We start from the raw sequence: 20,687 nt of genomic DNA, 5'->3' as shown, positions 1-20,687 counted from the left end.
GAGAAAATTTTTGTAGGTAAATTGTTGTTTTTATTTTGAAAATTTGAAATTTGTTTAAGAAAACTTGTTTAGGAAAAATTTTTATATCATGTAGGCCAATATTATTGGAAAATTGTTTTTGATAATTTTTGAAGTTTTTTTAGAAAATTTTTCATTATTGTATAGAAATTCAAATTGTGCGGTTGAAAAATAAAAATTAAAACTGAAACGGATAATAAAATAAATAGTAAAATTTAAAAAAAAAAAATAAAGGAAAAATTCAAAAGGATTACGCAAGAATATTAACTAAAAGGATATGATTTTATACAAAGGATAATCAATGGAAATTGAAATAAAAGCATGATTCAAAGAAAAGATATAAAAAATGTGAAAGTTTAATATAGAGCATAAACATACAAATTCAAATAAAATTAAAAGCAAAATAATATTAACGATTTAAAACACAAAATTTTAAATATTTTGTATTAAAAGGAAATTTATAAAAAAAAAAAAAAATATTAAATGAAATAAAAACTTAAAACTTTGAATAAAAGAAATAAAAAAAAAATAAAAACTTAAAATTGTGAAGATTTTTAAATAGTTTTTTTTTAATAAGCAAAAAAAGAATATATCATTGACAACTAAAAACTTCAACTATTTTAAATTAAATGAAACTAAAAATTTTAATAGTGTTTGAAATAAACAATGACAAATAAAACCTCAACTGTTAAAATTTAAAAAAAAAAAAAAAAAGAAGAAAAAAAAAAAGTTGATAATTTTTGAAAATTAATGTTATGAAAATAGACATATTTTAAAATAAGAAGAAAAAAAATACTAATGAAATGCTGAAATCTAAACCATTCGGATAAAATCAGTGCAATGAATAGTCAAGATTCTTTGAGTTTTAATGGATGGAGTAATTTGAATGAAATAATAATAAAATATTTAATTATTGTTTTTTATTAAATTGATATATAATTTAAATTTCATTTTGATTTGTTGTGTTTTTTTTTTATATTTAATTTTAAATTAATTCTGTTTTTGTAAAATTTTGAGAATATATTATTTTGAATATGCTGCTGATATGTACATATCGAGGGGTATAATATGTAAGTTGTTTTTGTTATATAATATTATTTTTATTTTAAAATATTGATTTGTTTCTTTGTTGTTAAAAATTTATTCATGGCAATAACATTGAACATTTCAATTTATTTAAATATTATATTATTATTTGTTTTTAATTTTCAATTTAATAAATGTTGAAATTATTTGAATTTAAGGAAAATTTGATTAAAATGATGTACTAATTTTTATAAATTTTTGAGTTGTGGATGATTGAGGTAAGAGATGGTAAATTGTGGTAAATTTGTTTTCATTAAAAGGGAAAATTGAACATCACTGATTAGAACCCAATAATTGTTTAGTCATGAATCAGTGACGTTACAAATGGCGCCCAACGGGAACAAAATATTTTGATTTTAAAGTAACTTAAATGTCAGACGTGTTTGATTGATAATTGTACAATTGGAATTAAAATATTTTGAAGGATTAGTTAAGCTATATCCTATGGCATGTTTTTCGTATCATAGTTGTGTAGTTTAATTAATGGTATAGAATTCAGGATCCATTATCCTATATATATATTTGTATATATATTAGATGTAATGTACTTGAGATTTAATAGTGAATTAAATATTTGTTTGAATTTTAGTGTATATGATTTGCTACAGTGCCATCTTGAACTTTAGTTTATCCACAACTCAAGAATTGTTTTATCTGATTGGTTGATTTTGAATTTTTGGTGATTCGCATACGGTGTTAAATATTTTTTTTTTGTCATTGTTTACTTTATAAAAGTTTTACATTTTTCTTAATTTGTTTTTCTCTATTGTATGTTTATGCTTATTAACTTTTATTTACTTTGCATTCGCGAATTTTATTAGAATTTTTTTTTTTCAATTTAATTTAATTTTGAAACATGGCTTCAAATAAACCTTTTACACGTAGTCAGGCTAAATCGTTAGAAAACATGGGTAAAACAGCTAGTGTGAATCGAAGATCAGATCGAGTTGTTAGTGAACCAGATCTTAATGAAACCGTTCGTCATATAGATGAGAATCTATTGAAAGACGACGATGGTAGTGTGAAAATATCCAATAATTTGTCTATGGATAATATTAGGGAGTTAGTGTACGATGTGGTTCAAAATCAGGTAGTTGATTTAATATCCAATCTAGAACAAAATTTGTTAATTAGAATGAATGAAACAATTTCCCAATTATCTATACAGGGAAATCGAAATCAGGAGAATAGTCGTCAAAGAATAAATGATGGAATTAATATTGAAAATTTTGAGGAAAGGCGTCTAAGTGGCAGTAATAGGCCTTTAGAAATGCATAGGTGGAATGTTTATTTTTCTGGCGATGATAAGGAACTTCGTGTAGATGATTTCATACGCAGAGTTGAACATATTGCATGTTCTCAAGGAATTTCTTTTCAGGAAGTTGCTAACAACTTATACATTTTATTGAAAGGACAGGCCGCAAATTGGTACTTTCAGTGGGTTCAGAGAAATAGAAATATTACATGGAATTCTTTAAAGTCAGCCCTGGAAGTTCAGTTTAGATCGTGCGAAAGCGATTATGATTTAGAACACAAAATGATGAATAGGTTGCAGAAGTATAATGAATCCTTTGATCAGTTTTACAATGTGATTCTCGATTTAAATTCAAGAATGAGCTGTCCCAGGTCAGATAGGGATTTGATTGAGATTATGAAACGGAATATAGCCAGTAAGATGTTAATATTTGTGCATAACTCAACTTCTAATACTTTACCGGAATTTCTATTAGAATGTAGACGCGCTGAACGAAATGTTTTAAAAATTGAAACAGGCTTTAATAGAACTTTATTTAAACCAAAGGTTAATGAAGTAGAATTTGTTGATGAGATATCTTCAGATTGTGGTGGTAACGAGGAGTTTATTGAGGCTTTAAGTCGTGGAAAACCCGCAAAGGACATTTCTGATATAACTTGTTTTGACTGTAAGGAAAAAGGTCATTTTGCTTTTAATTGCACAAAAAAATCAGGCAGAGTTTTCTGTTATAGGTGTGGCAGGGATAATTATGTCATATCTAATTGCCCTTTTTGCGCTGAGGGAAACATACAAAGGAACAGGAAATCCGGGGACCCTGTTCAAAAGTAGATGAAACCCGGAAACCAGATTTGACAAATTTTACACAGGACATACAGAACAATTTTCATGACAGATGGGTAGAATATTTTAGAATTCGGGCGAAAATTTTTAGTGAAATTAATAATACAGAATCAAGATCAATATCGGATAAAATTTTGAAAACTAGACAAAGACATAAGGAACTTAGAAACGAACACAAAATTGTTGAAAGTTCGATAGTTAGCGGTGATAATGGTGACATACGGCCGTTCGCTGAAGTAGAAATGTTTGGTGAAAAGATAAAAGGGTTATTAGACAGCGGTGCCACAATATCGGTATTAGGTTTGGATTCAGTTGAGTTTTTGAAAAAGCATAAAATAGAAATGAATAATTTTCAATCTGAGGTCAAAACGGCTAATGGTTCAACCATGCCGATTATAGGTAAAATTATTACAGATATAACTTTTAACGACAGAACGGAATCAATAACAATCTACATTTCACCTGGACTTTCTCAAAAATTGTATTTAGGCTTTAATTTTTGGAAATTATTTGGACTTGATGCAACACTAAATTTAGAAGTTAATGAACTTAATGACAAAATTGATGACAATAAACACAACTTGACAGATATTCAAAATAAGGAACTAGAAAAAGTGATTAATATGTTTCCTTCGTCTGAGGTTTTAGGATTAGGTAAAACTTCAATATTGGAACATATTATAGATACCGGCGATGCGAAACCAGTAAAACGTAGGCATTACCCCATCTCACCAGCCAAACAGAAATTAGTTTACGGGGAACTAGATCGCATGATAAGTCTTGGAGTGATTGAAGAGAGCAATAGTCCTTGGTCTTCTCCTGTAACTGCCGTGATAAAGCCAAATAAAACGCGAATTTGTTTGGATAGCCGCGAATTAAATAAGGTCACAATTAAGGATGCGTATCCTATACCAAATATCGAAGGTTTATTGATGAGGTTAGAGGATACTTTTTATATTAGCGCAATAGACCTTAAGGATGCATTCTGGCAAATCCTGCTAGAGAAAAATAGTCAGGAAAAGACAGCCTTTACTGTTGCTGGTAGACCGCTCTACCATTTTAAGGTTATGCCATTTGGGCTTTGTAATGCCCCACAAACTATGATGCGCCTTATGGATAAGGTAATACCTTCGGAGTTAAGGGAAAGAGTATTTGTCTACTTAGATGATCTACTTATATTTTCTAAAAATTTTGAGGAACATTTAGTTTTGTTGAGGAAAGTTGCGGAATGCTTAGCCAAAAGTGGCTTAACTATAAATGTTGCAAAATCTAAATTTTGTATGAAGGAAGTAAATTATTTGGGCTTTATAGTTGGTGGTGGTAGTATAAGAACTTCAGATGAAAAAGTTGAGGCTATCAGAAATTTTAAAATCCCTCGAACTGTTAGAGAAGTACGCCAATTTCTTGGTGTTGCAAATTACTATAGGAAGTTTGTCCCTAATTTTTCTTCATTAGCTTCCCCTATATCAGACCTTATTAAGAAAGGCAAAAAGTTTGAAATGACTGAGGAGGCTTTGGAAGCTATATCAAATTTAAAGAGGTCATTAACTACAGCACCCGTACTTGTTCACCCAGACTACTCCAAGCCATTTATAGTCCAATGTGACGCTTCCAATACAGGAATTGGTGCTGTTTTATGTCAAATTGACGCAGCAGGTTTTGAAAGACCTATTTATTTCTATTCAAAGAAACTAAATAAGTCTCAGAAAAATTATTCTGTAACGGAACTTGAGTGCTTAGCAGCTGTTTCCGCTATAAAGAAATTCCGTCCGTACTTAGAAATGCAACCATTTAAAGTTATAACTGACCATTCTAGCTTAAAATGGCTAATGAGTCAGAAAGACTTGTCAGGAAGACTAGCTCGATGGAGTCTTTCTTTACAAGGGTATGATTTCGAAATTGAACATAGAAAAGGTTCGGAGAATATTGTACCAGATGCCTTATCTCGTTCTTTAGCGGAAAATGAAATTTCAGAACTCTTTGAGTGTATTTTGGATGTCAATTTAAATAGTGAAGAATTCGAAAGTGAAGATTACAAAATATTGAGGCAGAATTGTTTGGAGAATTCAGAATCTTTACCAGACATTAGGGTGTCGGAGAAATTTGTATATAAGAGAGTAGGATTTTATGAGGGTAGTCAAGTTACTGATACTCTAGTTTGGAAATTATGGGTACCAAGCTCTCTTACTGAAGATTTAATTAAATCGGCTCATTATTCTCCTCAGGCTTCCCATGGTGGAATTTCTAAAACACTGTTCAGGTTACGCGAAAAATATTATTGGCCTAATATGGCTATTCAAGTTAGAAATTTTATTAGTAAATGCGAAACATGTAAGGTTACCAAAGCTCCTAATTTTATAACAAGACCACCAATGGGAAAACAAACAATTACCGAAATGCCTTTTCAGAAAATTTTCATCGATTTACTCGGACCATACCCTCGGTCAAAGGCTGGGAATACAAATATGCTTGTGGTTCTAGATCACTTCAGTAAATTTTGTTTTATCCATCCCTTACGTAAAGCCGATGCTAATAGTATAATAACATTTTTGCAGAATCATGTTTTCAGCGTGTTTGGTGTTCCGGAAACTGTTCACAGCGATAACGGAAGTCAGTTTACATCTAAAGATTTTTCCGAAATGTGTAGGACATATGGCATAAACCAGGTATTTAGTGGGTCTTATGCACCTCAGAGCAATGCTTCAGAGAGGGTGAATAGATCAATATTAGCAGCAATCCGATCTTATATAGGTGACAACCAGACAACGTGGGACGAAAATATTTGTCATATTAACCAATCCCTGCGTAGTTCAGTTCACTCATCTATTGAAATTTCACCATATTTCGCGTTATTTGGTAGAAATATGATTTCGCATGGGTCAGCTTATAATATTCTCAGGAATTTAGGAAATATTAATGATGGTGAACTTGAAATAGTTAGCCAACCTGACCATGTAAAACTCATTAACGATTCCATATTGAAAAATTTAGAAAAATCATATAGAAGGAGTGAACGTACATATAATTTAAGAGGTTATAGGAATATTAGATATGAGCCTGGTCAGGAAGTCTATAGAAAAAATTTTCAACAAAGCGACTTTTCGAAACAGTTTAATGCAAAATTAGCTCCAAAATATGTGAAAGCTCGAATTGAATCCGCATTAGGTAATTGTTTATATAGATTAACGGATTTGAACGGAAAATTTATTGGTGTATTTCACGCGAAGGATATCAAACAATAGATATGCCCGGCTAATATCGTGGGTCGTGCCACACGTGGGAACAAATACCTATGGTCAAGACAAAACACATAGCCCCAAAACATTTCCTTTTATAAATCTATTTCGTAAATGTTTTGGTTTGTTGGGGTTGTTTTTTTTTTTTTTTTTCAAACACATAGTCCCAAAACATTTCCTTTTTATTTCATACTTGTAAATGTTTTGGTTTGTTGTAGTAGCCTTTACTTGTTCAAAATTTGAAATTCAAAATTTTTTTTCAATTTAGTTAGCATGAATTTTGTAAATAATATTTGAAATTATATTTTAGGTAAATGGTATTGAAAGTTTGAAATTTCATATTAAACTTGTTTTAAATTTAAAAATTTTGTTTTTATTTATTGAGTTACCTTAGTTTTTGGAAATATTAAATGAGAAAATTTTTGTAGGTAAATTGTTGTTTTTATTTTGAAAATTTGAAATTTGTTTAAGAAAACTTGTTTAGGAAAAATTTTTATATCATGTAGGCCAATATTATTGGAAAATTGTTTTTGATAATTTTTGAAGTTTTTTAGAAAATTTTTCATTATTGTATAGAAATTCAAATTGTGCGGTTGAAAAATAAAAATTAAAACTGAAACGGATAATAAAATAAATAGTAAAATTTAAAAAAAAAAAATAAAGGAAAAATTCAAAAGGATTACGCAAGAATATTAACTAAAAGGATATGATTTTATACAAAGGATAATCAATGGAAATTGAAATAAAAGCATGATTCAAAGAAAAAGATATAAAAAATGTGAAAGTTTAATATAGAGCATAAACATACAAATTCAAATAAAATTAAAAGCAAAATAATATTAACGATTTAAAACACAAAATTTTAAATATTTTGTATTAAAAGGAAATTTATAAAAAAAAAAAAAAATATTAAATGAAATAAAAACTTAAAACTTTGAATAAAAGAAATAAAAAAAAAATAAAAACTTAAAATTGTGAAGATTTTTAAATAGTTTTTTTTTAATAAGCAAAAAAAGAATATATCATTGACAACTAAAAACTTCAACTATTTTAAATTAAATGAAACTAAAAATTTTAATAGTGTTTGAAATAAACAATGACAAATAAAACCTCAACTGTTAAAATTTAAAAAAAAAAAAAAAAAGAAGAAAAAAAAAAAGTTGATAATTTTTGAAAATTAATGTTATGAAAATAGACATATTTTAAAATAAGAAGAAAAAAAATACTAATGAAATGCTGAAATCTAAACCATTCGGATAAAATCAGTGCAATGAATAGTCAAGATTCTTTGAGTTTTAATGGATGGAGTAATTTGAATGAAATAATAATAAAATATTTAATTATTGTTTTTTATTAAATTGATATATAATTTAAATTTCATTTTGATTTGTTGTGTTTTTTTTTTATATTTAATTTTAAATTAATTCTGTTTTTGTAAAATTTTGAGAATATATTATTTTGAATATGCTGCTGATATGTACATATCGAGGGGTATAATATGTAAGTTGTTTTTGTTATATAATATTATTTTTATTTTAAAATATTGATTTGTTTCTTTGTTGTTAAAAATTTATTCATGGCAATAACATTGAACATTTCAATTTATTTAAATATTATATTATTATTTGTTTTTAATTTTCAATTTAATAAATGTTGAAATTATTTGAATTTAAGGAAAATTTGATTAAAATGATGTACTAATTTTTATAAATTTTTGAGTTGTGGATGATTGAGGTAAGAGATGGTAAATTGTGGTAAATTTGTTTTCATTAAAAGGGAAAATTGAACATCACTGATTAGAACCCAATAATTGTTTAGTCATGAATCAGTGACGTTACAACAGACGGACGGTTATGGCTTAACCGACTCAGAAAATGATTCTGAGCCGATTGGTATTCTTAAAGGTGGGTATAGGATTAATTCTATGCGTTACAAACATCAGCACAAATCCAATATAACCTCCCCACTAAAGTGGTGTAGGGTATAATGAATGTCTGATGGCGTATGATTAATTTTTACTTAAGAAAGTTAAACAAAATCATACGCCTAGAAAACTTTAAATAAGCACAACTTCAACATAAAAATAAGTAGAATCCGTCATAAAATAAGTTGAATGGAAAAGCGGCTTGAAAACAATTGTCTTCCAAATTGCAACCTGTAGTTTGATTACAAGGTTTACATGGACAGACAGACAGACAGACGGACAGACGGACATGGCTTAATCGACTCAGAAAATGATTCTGAGCCGATTGATATTCTTAATGGTGTGTAAAAGACCATTAATTCTATGCGCTACAAACATCAACACAATTCTAATATACCCTCCCCACTAAAGTGGTGTAGGGTATAATGAGTGGAATCATTTAATATGAATCGTCTGATGGCGTATGATTAATTTTTTACATAAGGAAGTTAAACAATAATAATCATACGCCTAGAAAACTTTAAATAAGCAAAATATCAACATAAAATAAGTTGAATGGAAAAGGGGCTTGAAAACAATTTACCATTAAAGTTAAGAAATTTTCTAAAAGAAAAAAATCTGAAATCAATTATAAATTAGTTTCGATATCAGGTGATAAATTTTCCCTTTAAAAATGGTGTAAATATTTCTTTATATAAATATAACAGTAATTTTTCCGCAAAACATTTGTAAATATTTTTCGACAAAAAAAATGAAAATAAATAAAAAATTAAATTTACCTTTTATTTAAATTTAATTTACTTTATTTATTAAACAATAAAACCAATAAACTCTAGTTGATTTCTATGTGTACTTTTGGCCTTTATTTACGAACATTTCTTTTTTTATGTCGATTTAATATTTAAATATTTATTTAATTGTTTTCAGATTAATTGTTGCATGCACTAAATACCTAACTTTGCAATAACATTTAATAATTTGTAAAATTGTTTTGTGTGTATAATAAATATTGTTGTTATTGTGTTTTTTTATAAATATAAAATTCTATGTAAATTTTTATTGCAGAAATGTTTGAGAGAAAAAAAATATTTTGAAAAAATAAATAAAAAATTTTTTTTTAACAAATATGAATAACTAAAATATTTTGAATTCTGTTTTCTTGTTCTTTTTTTGTGTCTGTGTGTGTTCTTTTCATGTTGTACAGCTGCATCTGAATGCTCGAATGAACGTTTGAAACCCTATAATGGTTCATGTTATCTATTCGTTTCATATCCGGAAGTAGATTGGTGGACAGCACAACAAGTGTGTCGGGGTATGGGAGCCAAATTGACATCAGTGTCATCGGCTGATGAGCACAGGTGAGTGGTGTTTGTTTAGCTAAAATTTAAAGAAATTTAATATATATCTATGGCCTCTATTACAATCATATATTGCTAAAACGGAAACGGATGTGTTTTAGCAATTTAAGTTAGTTTTTGTAACTTATCATTGTATATTATCAACAAATTTTTAACTTAATTCTTTTATCTATTAATTGTTTTTTTCTTATATTTATCTCGTGTTTTCTTTCTTCTCAATTTATTCTACAACAACAAAAAAACCCATTTAGATTTATAACCTCCAATATCCGTAATCAAATTGACTATTCGCCACAATTGATTTACTGGCTGGGGGCTGAATTGGAAAAGAACGGTCAATTTGAATGGACAGATGACTCTAAAATGAGTTTTCAGGTATGTAACTCAAGCGTGTCATACAAAATGCATTTCTACAAAAAAAGCAAAATGTTTTCAATTCATTCTTTTCTTTTTAATTCTTTATATATTTCTTTGTTTCCTTTTTTTTTTTGTTATTAAGTATTTTTCCTCCTTATCTAACCAAAAAAGATAATATTTAAGTTCATATTACTTAATTGAATTTATTATTTTCCATTTGTATTTGTTCGATTGAGCTAATGGCTGGCTATTAGATAGTAGGATCTATTGTTTGGTTTATTGCTTCAATACATTAAAGAGTTTATTTTTCAAAAAAACAAAAGTTTTGTCATTTAAAAAGGGTGTTACAAACCAGAAGCAATTTGTTGTTACATTTTTTCAATACTTTATATTTTTTTAGATTAGTATTTATAAATGGCTTTATTTGGTTGCTGTGGTTTTAAATGGTTTTACATTGAAAAATTCAATGTTAAACTATCTATAAAACGTTTTCCATAGTTATAGTTGTACTAAATAGTTTAACAAAAGGATTTTTAAATTTAGCTATTTAAAATAATTTAAAATTATAAAATTTTTATAGACTATACTACAAAACTACTAAACATAATTATCTTGCATCATAATAGTATGTAACAAGTATGAGTATTATTAGCCATAAGTATGCTGAATTTTATTATATTAGAAATTAATATAGCCATCACAGTGATTTTCAGATACAATTATGTGCCTATAGGATCAATTAAACACCCGATCCTCATAAATTTTGTCAGAGAAATTTATGTTCCTATAGAACTCGTTTAAAACTAACGTTTATACTGGTATTATTAAGCCAATTATAGGATAGAAGTAAGGTGAAGGTGACCTTATATGGAAGGTAGATTCAATTATGAACTGATCCTCATAAAATTTGGTAGTGTGATGAATTTCATCGCTATACCTGAATTTTTAACCGGTTATGTGTCATTTATGGAGTAACTAAAATAAAAATGCTTTTACTTTTTTTTAATTTACACAATAGCATTTTAAGTCATAATTTTAACGAAGTGATATCATTGGAGTCAAGTACTTACCATAAACGCCTACAAGTACTTAGAAAAAGAAATGGTTGTAAATCGCATAAAAAACGTATACAGCTTCTATAGCTTGACAAGCAAGAGAACTAATGAATTAGAAATTACTTATATAACACTTAGTAAGAACTTATTAGACTACTTCTATGTAATCCAGACGATATGCAGTAGGCACTGAAAAGTATGTTGTTCGGTAAATAATTACAATTGAAAGTAATTACCTAGTTTTTGCTGGGATATTATGAAGGCAATTATGATCGGTAAAATCATTTTCTGAAGGAAGCCTTTGGGGGGTAGGATCAATTATAAGCCGATCCTCATAAAATGTGGGAAATAGAAATCGATGTTCTTAATGTGTTTGTATTCGGAGCGTTAAAGTTATATTCTAATGGGGACCTTATATGGGGTTAGAGTCAATAATGTTAGTTAGTTAGTTAGTTAGTTAGTTAGTTAGTTAGTTAGTTAGTTAGTTAGTTAGTTAGTTAGTTAGTTAGTTAGTTAGTTAGTTAGTTAGTTAGTTAGTTAGTTAGTTAGTTAGTTAGTTAGTTAGTTAGTTAGTTAGTTAGTTAGTTAGTTAGTTAGTTAGTTAGTTAGTTAGTAGTTAGTTAGTTAGTTAGTTAGTTAGTTAGTTAGTTAGTTAGTTAGTTAGTTAGTTAGTTAGTTAGTTAGTTAGTTAGTTAGTTAGTTAGTTAGTTAGTTAGTTAGTTAGTTAGTTAGTTAGTAGTTAGTTAGTTAGTTAGTTAGTTAGTAGTTAGTTAGTTAGTTAGTTAGTTAGTTAGTTAGTTAGTTAGTTAGTAGTTAGTTAGTTAGTTAGTTAGTTAGTTAGTTAGTTAGTTAGTTAGTTAGTTAGTTAGTTAGTTAGTTAGTTAGTTAGTTAGTTAGTTAGTTAGTTAGTAGTTAGTTAGTTAGTTAGTTAGTTAGTTAGTTAGTTAGTTAGTTAGTTAGTTAGTTAGTTAGTTAGTAGTTAGTTAGTTAGTAGTTAGTTAGTTAGTTAGTTAGTTAGTTAGTTAGTTAGTTAGTTAGTTAGTTAGTTAGTTAGTTAGTTAGTTAGTTAGTTAGTTAGTTAGTTAGTTAGTTAGTTAGTAGTTAGTTAGTTAGTTAGTTAGTTAGTTAGTTAGTTAGTTAGTTAGTTAGTTAGTTAGTTAGTTAGTTAGTTAGTTAGTTAGTTAGTTAGTTAGTTAGTTAGTTAGTTAGTTAGTTAGTTAGTTAGTTAGTTAGTTAGTTAGTTAGTTAGTAGTTAGTTAGTTAGTTAGTTAGTTAGTTAGTTAGTTAGTTAGTTAGTTAGTTAGTTAGTTAGTTAGTTAGTTAGTTAGTTAGTTAGTTAGTTAGTTAGTTAGTTAGTTAGTTAGTTAGTTAGTTAGTTAGTTAGTTAGTTAGTTAGTTAGTTAGTTAGTTAGTAGTTAGTAGTTAGTTAGTTAGTTAGTTAGTTAGTTAGTTAGTTAGTTAGTTAGTTCGAGCTACTACTCGTTTACCGAATGCAATTCTAGCAGTATTCTTTACAAATACTTTGAAATCATAATAATGTCCTACAAAGCGCATTTCACAGTAGTGCTGGTCACTAGCGTATTATTACGAATTTCCGAGCACATGTCAACATTACAAAGTATGGAATCGATTTTCTTACAAATAAATGTGATACTTCTAAATGATGTATTCATCCGGTTCAAAATATAACCATTGGCAGGAAGTATTTCTGTTTATGTTTTAAGGATATTACTTTACGCTCAAACAGACACAATCAAGTCGTACCTGTAATCCTACTGTCGTATAGTATTTGGGCCTCCTTGGGAAAACTGTTGTAGCATTCATAAGTGACTTCAAAATACAAGTAGAGTGAGAAAATTTAATTTCATAACAATCAGTTCCTTTTCCCCATGTATGTTACTGTTACAACATATAATTATTATCAAAAAAAACGTTTAAATATTGAATTATCGGATCGGTTCGTAATTATCAGTAATTCTCCTAAATTGCTCAAAAAATTCAAGGTATTAACAGAAAAGCAAAAGAAAATTATTACACAGTTTAAAGCCATTTCAAAGTCTAAAGTAATTTAGCCAAGTCCACATAAAATATCCTTTTATGTAAAATTTCTTAGAGTTTATATTAATAATTTGACATAAACTAGAAATTTATTATTATTTGTTAAATTTACTCTTTTATAAATTTTTAATAAATTTGCAATAAGCAATCCAGTAATTGTTAAATTCTGTTTAACATGATATATATAAAAATATTGATATATTTGTAAACGTTGAACTTTAAATTACCAACATTCATTTCAATACCTCTCATTACTTTTTATTTCATTTATTTTTATTACATACAACTAACTATTATTGCATTTTATTTTATGCTCTACTTTTTAATCATGTTCTTGTCATTTGTGTTTTTCTAGGGTTGGTTACCTGGCCAGGGTCAATTTGATGCAATGCCCTCCGATGCCACTTGCTTGGGTTTACAATGGAAAATGTCGCCCACTCCAATGCTACCATCTGGACTTTATTGGCAATCGCAAAAGTGCAATAAAGTCGGTGGTTACGTGTGTAAAAAACCAAAGGAATCATTTGGTAATTTTGCTTTTAGTAATTTTACAGTAACAGGAACGGAAGGACGTCTGGTATCGCCAGGTATGTACATATATAAAGGATGATGACGTGAACGTAGTTCAACATTGTTCGACATTTGGTAAATACGAGTAAATATCCTTAAAATTGAACATTACAAACAAAACTTCATGAACATACATTATAAAAACAAATATAGGTACAGGAGTGATTGCTGGAAATACTTGTAATGATACTTTGGGGGTTTCCCTGCAGTTTTATAAGGGGTAAAAGTACCACTTTTTGCACAATAATATTTCATTTGTGTGTGTCTCATTTATAGAAATCAAGTCAAAACAACTAATATATCTTTTAGTGATACCTTCTATCATTAGTTCGGTATAGTCACTTAGAATTGCTGGTTGTCGTGCATGTTTTTGATTGTGTAGCATGTATGTATGCTATTGCAACATTTTGCAATCAGAATTCGAAATCATGCTCTCTGGTTCATAATAAGCATTTTGTTTTAATGTTTTGTTCTTTTCATACTTTCGGACAACATTGAGCTCTTGAACAATTGTTGAGATTTTGATACAGCATATGTATAAGATTTATTTGGATTAAATGTATGAAATCTAATAAAAAATTAAAATCGTTTACTCTGCATTTGTTAGACATGGCAATGAAGTAGAATATAAGATAACTTGATAACCCAGCAAATAAATTCCTCAGCAACATTTATCAAACTGTCAATTCAAGATGCAATGTGTTAGAAAAAGTTTTATTAATTAACTGATTGGTTAAGTTGTTATTTAAGCTTTGGATTTATTTTAAAGGGCAATTCTATAACAATTGCAACATTTTGCTGGGATATACTTAATTATTATTCTAATAACTACTTAGAACATAACCAAACAAATATGTATGAAACGTTTTTAATTAGACAAATTAATGAAAATCTAAACTTAACTAATATTGTTGCAAAAATATTAGTTAATATAATGCGTTTGACTTTTAAATGTCCAATTATAATCAAAGACGACAGTTAATAAATATCAAAATTTCTCAAGCAAATCATAATAAGGCTCAAGCAGTCTAATAATGACTTACAAATAACTAAAGACTAGTCTATCGAAGTAGAGTTGAAGGGACTCCGTTTTGACAGAAGCTCTCTACTCGTCAGATGTAGTATTGTATAGTATTAGATCCAGCCTGTAGCCATGAGAAATCTTATGATGTCACTAAGTTTAGACCCAGATATCTCACCAAGATTGGATATTAGATTGGTCTTTGCCACTGCGACAGTGTGCATTGAAGGGGCTTCAAGCAGACTTGCCTGCCTAGTGCCCAGTATACTGTTATTACTGCTATCAACCTTGATATATCCCGCCTATTTCCTTTTATAGGGTGTCTTGTACGTTTCTCATAGAAGGATGGCCACAATAACTTGGCTCCCTTGGCCTAGGTTATGTCATCTATTTTTAGCCTTTTGAAGAAAGAATCTGAGGATAATGCTTTTGATAACACGCAACGCAGTTGCTACTGAAGCGGCTTTGGAGATTCATGAGCAGATCCCGTTCTAACAAGCTCATCTGCCTCTTCATTTCCATAATTTCCAATGCAAACAAGGGTAATGTCAGACAGGCGACCTAGCCATGATAGATCTTTCTTGCATTGGCTGACTAGTAGTTAAGTGGTAGTATCAGAGTTTAGTGAAAAAAAGTGTCACTTAACTATCGATTCAAATTCCCATATTGCCACGAAAATTGAGATCATATAGTGTCCTGCAGGCTGATAATATCGCAAATACTACAACACTGCAGTTGTTGGGAAGACGGTGAGAGATACTTATCCCAACTTCTTTACAGAAAACGCCAGGGCCAACACCGCAGTTCATTTTAGAGACATCAGTAAAGATTACACCATTTGCTCCCTGAAAGAACTTTAACTTTGAAAACTCTATCGATGTTTTTGATCTCCAACTTTCAGATGAGTTAAGCCTCGCTGCAGGCAGATATGGATGTGCACAGAAATCACCATAGCCAACAGCGCAGTTCCTTTTAGAGCTATCAATAAAGATTCTGGTGGTATATACACTCGATAGATTACTCCTACACCATTCGCTCCCTGAATGAACTCTAGAATTGAAAACTCTATCAATGATGAGTTAAGCTTCGCTGCGCTTCAGACAAATATGACCATTATATGCAGATCTATAGGTAGGATGTGTAATATATTACTCAAAACTTCTGAAGGTCTAGTTCTTAGAGCACCAGTCATTCTAATGTCTGCTGATCTCTGAACTTTCTTTAGCTAATCTACTACAAACATCTTCTTAGTTGAAGTCCACTATGCAAGAGATCCGTATATAGGATTAAGACATACTATAGCTGTATACATCCATTTGACTATGTTGGGACTGAATTTCCATTTCATCCCAAATATCTTACGACAGGTATAATAGGCGACCATTGCCTTTTTGACTCTGTGTTGGATGTTAAGTTTCCAAGATAATTTAGAGCCTAAGATAATTCCTAAATATTTAGCATTGTTTGATAAGGGGATTTCCCGGTTCTTTAACAGCGGCAGGTGGGAATCTTGGACTTTGTTGTGAATAGTACCAGTTTGTCCCAGTTGTGGAGTAACACCAGGCCGTTAGACATAATATCACTTATCACATCTGGGGACATTTCTGCTAACAGTATTCCAACAACGTTCGCATAAGTAATGTCTCTGTAGATCGACCATTAAGGTAGGCGGTCTCAGTAAGCTGATCATATTAACTTAAGCTGGATATGAGACCATAATAGCTGGATATAAGACCATAACAGAAACAGAAACCCTATTTAAACATTGAATAATATCTTCCTATAAAACACTAATCTTTCAAATATTCATACACAAAATAAAAATTACGTACGTATTTGATTTCAAATCCATATTGTCTTCCTTTTCCTATATCCTTACAATATACACTCGTATTTACATAAAAAATATTTTCAAACTCAATTTGTATTTATATGTTGTTTAATACTCACCACCCTCTCTTTATATTCCACGCAGCATACCCAAACACGTATCCGTTAAACATTGACTATTGGATACATATTAAAGCAGCCGAGCGTACAAGGATCATTGTACAATTTCAAAAAATCGATTTGGAGCCACAAGATGAATGTCTTTATGACTTTATAAGTATACAGGATTTTGATATTGTATCGAAAATAATCCTAGAACCTGGTACAAATACAGTACCAATGGCAATGTTGATGTCAGATGAACAATTCACAGCTTATGAAAATGATAACGATGGCATTGGAGATGTTGATGGCGGTGATGGTGATGGTGTTGTTGACGATGATAATAATCAGGACGTCGACAATAATGGTGGTGACAATGGTGGCAATAATGATGCTACTGCTGCTGATGATGATGATGATAGCAGTAGTAATAGTGATGATGATGCGGATGCAGATGACAGTGATGACAATGGTGCTAACGATAACGAAACAACAACTTTTAACAAAAGAACTAAGAAGACGAGTAACACTAAGTTGCAACTACAACATCTTCATCAACAACAGCAGCCCCATGTAAGAATACGTCGAAGTCTTTCAGTCACCAACAAGGCCAGACAAAGACGCAAACTTATTGAAAGACAAACTCAAAGTAATAGTAAAATTAAAAGTCAAAATCGCAAAAGAAGAAGAAAAAGAAACCACACTGCCAAATTACAACAAGACACACAAAATTTTCGCCATTTAGCAGCAATGCATCACAATGATGAAACGGTGGACACTGAACCGAATTTACAAAAACGTAATAAAAATAAAAATAATAAAAACACAAGGTGGCATCATGATAGCAACAATAATTATGGTAGAATACAACAGCAACAACAACAACAACACATTAAACAACAGACACCAAGGAAACATCAACGTAATAAGGATATGGTGACAAGAGAAAATCAACATGGCAGTTCATCCTGTATTAATGAAAATCCCAAAAGATGTAGACGAAAAAAGTCCACAACGGATATTAAAAATTTAAGAACAAATAAAGCTTTAGTTAAGCTGCCAGCTAATATAGCACGCTATCGTCGTAGCACAATATTAAGTGATAACTCCTTACCCGCCTCCGATAATGCCCAGTCATTTTTACCCTATGTGCGTTGGTGTGGTACACACGAATCGAATATGTCTAAATTTGATTTTGTTTCACGTTCCAATGAGGTTATGTTAAACTTTCACAGCGACTACTCGATAACGGGCCTGGGTTTTGCCGCAGTTTGGAAGGCTATTGATGTTTCCGGTTGTCCTTTACGCACACTTACCAGTCGGGAAGGCACTATTTTTTCACCTAATTATCCTCATTTCTTGCTCAATAATTTAAATTGTGCTTATGTGATTCAAGCTCCCGTGGGCAAACGTGTCTGGCTGGAGTTTATTGAATATGACTTCCAATCGGACGCTTTGTTGGAGGTGGATATTGGTAATGGTGTGTTTAGACCATTTCGTTTGTCGGATCATTTAAACGATGGCATGTTTGTGAGTTTAAGGGAACAGTTGAAGGTGCAATTTCGCACGGGTCAACATCCGAGAGGCAAAGGTTTCCAGGCTATTTATCATACAGGTGAGTTGAAAATTATTAACGTCTGGAACATATTGCCAAAATTTATTAAAAAGTTAAAAGTTTTCTAAGTAAAACCTCAAGTTTTCTTAAAAAAGCTTCTAAAGTTTTCCAAGGAAAGCTTTTAAGGTTTCCTTATAAACTTGAAGAGTTCTATAAGGAAACCTTGAAAAGTTTTCTAAAGAAAAATTCAAAAATTTTCAAAAAAAAAAGGTTTCTATTATAAACTGGAAATGTTCTATAAGGAAAACTTGAAGAGTTTTATAATAAAAACATGTAGAGTTCTCTAAGAGAGTTCAAATGTTTTTAAGCAAAACTTAAAAAGTTCTTTAAAGAAAAATTTCCAAAGTTTTCCATGGAAAAAGTGAAGAGTTTTCTAAGAAAACTTAAAGAGTACTCTGAGGAAATCTTGAAGAGTTCTATAGGGAAAACTTGACTTGAGGTCTCTAAGAGAGTTCATGAGCTTTTTAACGAAAACTTGAAAAGTTCTCTAAAGAAAAATTAAAACGTTTTCTAAGCTAAACTTCAAATATTTTCTAAGAAAAATGCAAAAGTTCTCTATAGAAAATATTAAAAGAAAAACTTCAAAATTTCTAAGGAAAACGTTTAAAAAAACCTTGAAAGCTTAAAAAATTTCTAAAGAAAGTATCAAAAGCATAGTAAAAAATTTTCAAAGCTTTTTAAGGACCACTTCAAAAGTTTTCTAAGAAAAACTTCAAAAGCTTACTAAGAAAAATTTTGAATGTTTAAAGAAAATTTTCTACAGAAAACTTTTAAGCTAAACTTGAATAGTTTTCTAAAGAAAAATAGTTTTCTAAAGCAAAGTTTTCCAAGAAAAGCTTCTAATATTTTCTAAGAAAAATTTCAAAAGTTTGCTAAGAACAATTTAAAAAGTTCTCTAAGACAAACTTCAAATGTATTTTAAGCGAAATTTCAAAAGTTTCTACGGAGAATTTAAAAATTCTCTATAAAACTTTAAAAACTAAAAAAGTTTGCTAAGCAAATCTGTCAAGAAAACTTCAAAAGCTTTCTAAGAAAAACGCCTATTGTTTTAGAGAAAAGAATTTTCTAAAGATAAAAAGCATTCAAGGAAAACTTTATAAGCTTTTTAAAGAAATTTTTTAAAATATTTCTAAGGACTACTTCAAAAGTTATTACAGAAAGCTTCAAAAGCTTTATAACAAAAAAACGCAAAATTTATAATGTTTAAAGAAAAATTAAAAGCTTTAAAAACAACTAAAAAAAGTTTGCTAAGCAAATTTTAGAGAGAATTGTCAAGAAAACTTCAAAAGCTTTCTAAGGAAAACGTCTATTGTTTTAGAGAAAAAAACTTTCTAAAGATAAAAAGCATTCAAAGAAAACTTTATAAGCTTTTTAAAGAAATTTTTTTAAATCTTGCTAAGGACTACTTCAAAAGTTTTCTACAGAAAGCTTCAAAAGCTTTATAACGAAAATTTCTAAAGAAAACATTAAAAGCTTTTAAGGCAAATTTTAGAAGCTTTCCTAAAACAACTTTAAAGTTTACTAAGAAAAACTTCTAACGCTTTAAACAAAACTTTAAAAGCTTTCTAAGGACGACATCAAAAGTTTTCTAAGGAAAACTTCAAAAGCTTTATAAAGAAAATTTCTAATGTTTAAAGAAAAATTTCTAAAGAAAACTATAAAAGCTTTTAAGGAAAACTTTAAAAGCTTCTAAAACTTCTAACGTTTTAAACAAAACTTTAAAAGCTTTCCAAAGTTCAAAAGTTTTCTTTAAAAGCTATGTATGAAAATTTTTAAAATTTTCTAAGGGAAACAAGGTTTTCTTTTAGATAATTTTATACATTTTCTATTGGAAATCTTGAAAAGTTTTTAATTGAAAAATTTTCAAGCTTTCTATTGGAAGAAGATTTTACTTAAAAAGCTTTAAAAGTTTTCTATAAATATCTTGGTTTAATGCAACCCAACTATATTTTCATTAAAAAAAACCCAAACTAATTCATGCCTAAAAAGTTCTAAAGTTAATAGTGTAATGCTGCAAACTAAAACAATATTGCTCATAATAAAGACCACAAAATACCCGATTAGCTTTTGTTTCCACCCTACCTCTGATTGCTATTTTCTGATAAGCAACACCTTTTGTTGTGTGTTTTACCCTCGCCCTACGAACATGTTCTAAAAAATCATTGAAGCTGAAAGTAAAATCTTCTAAATTGTATGGATTTAGTAAAACTACCATAAATTGTCATTTTGACATTGTAAAACCTTTTTCAATTGGTTTATTCAACTCGATTTAAGCGAAGAAACTGAAGCACACATTAATAATGCATGAATGTTTTTCAAAATTTATCACATTTATTTTAGACGACTCAGAGATTAACTTATA

At 29.3% G+C, this 20,687-nt stretch overlaps 1 protein-coding gene across 1 annotated transcript in view; it reads left to right on the top strand.

Moving 5' to 3' along the window:
- Positions 1–9,555: 9,555 nt before the first annotated feature.
- Positions 9,556–20,687, top strand: part of LOC119607876 — a 53,842-nt gene continuing 42,710 nt past the window's right edge. The window contains exons 1-4 of the mRNA XM_037962000.1: positions 9,556–9,717; positions 9,969–10,092; positions 13,543–13,774; positions 16,754–18,325. Of these exons, the coding sequence (XP_037817928.1) occupies positions 9,674–9,717; positions 9,969–10,092; positions 13,543–13,774; positions 16,754–18,325 (1,972 nt within the window). The 5' untranslated portion in view covers positions 9,556–9,673. The remainder of the gene's footprint in view (positions 9,718–9,968; positions 10,093–13,542; positions 13,775–16,753; positions 18,326–20,687) is intronic.

The sequence above is a fragment of the Lucilia sericata genome, unplaced genomic scaffold (genome assembly GCF_015586225.1).
Source record: "Lucilia sericata isolate MDLA Ls3-8-SP2 unplaced genomic scaffold, ASM1558622v1 Contig000757F_arrow, whole genome shotgun sequence".
Lineage (NCBI taxonomy): Eukaryota > Metazoa > Arthropoda > Insecta > Diptera > Calliphoridae > Lucilia > Lucilia sericata.
The sequence above is the reverse complement of the archived record's forward strand: the minus strand, read 5'-3'. Positions and strand labels throughout refer to the sequence as shown.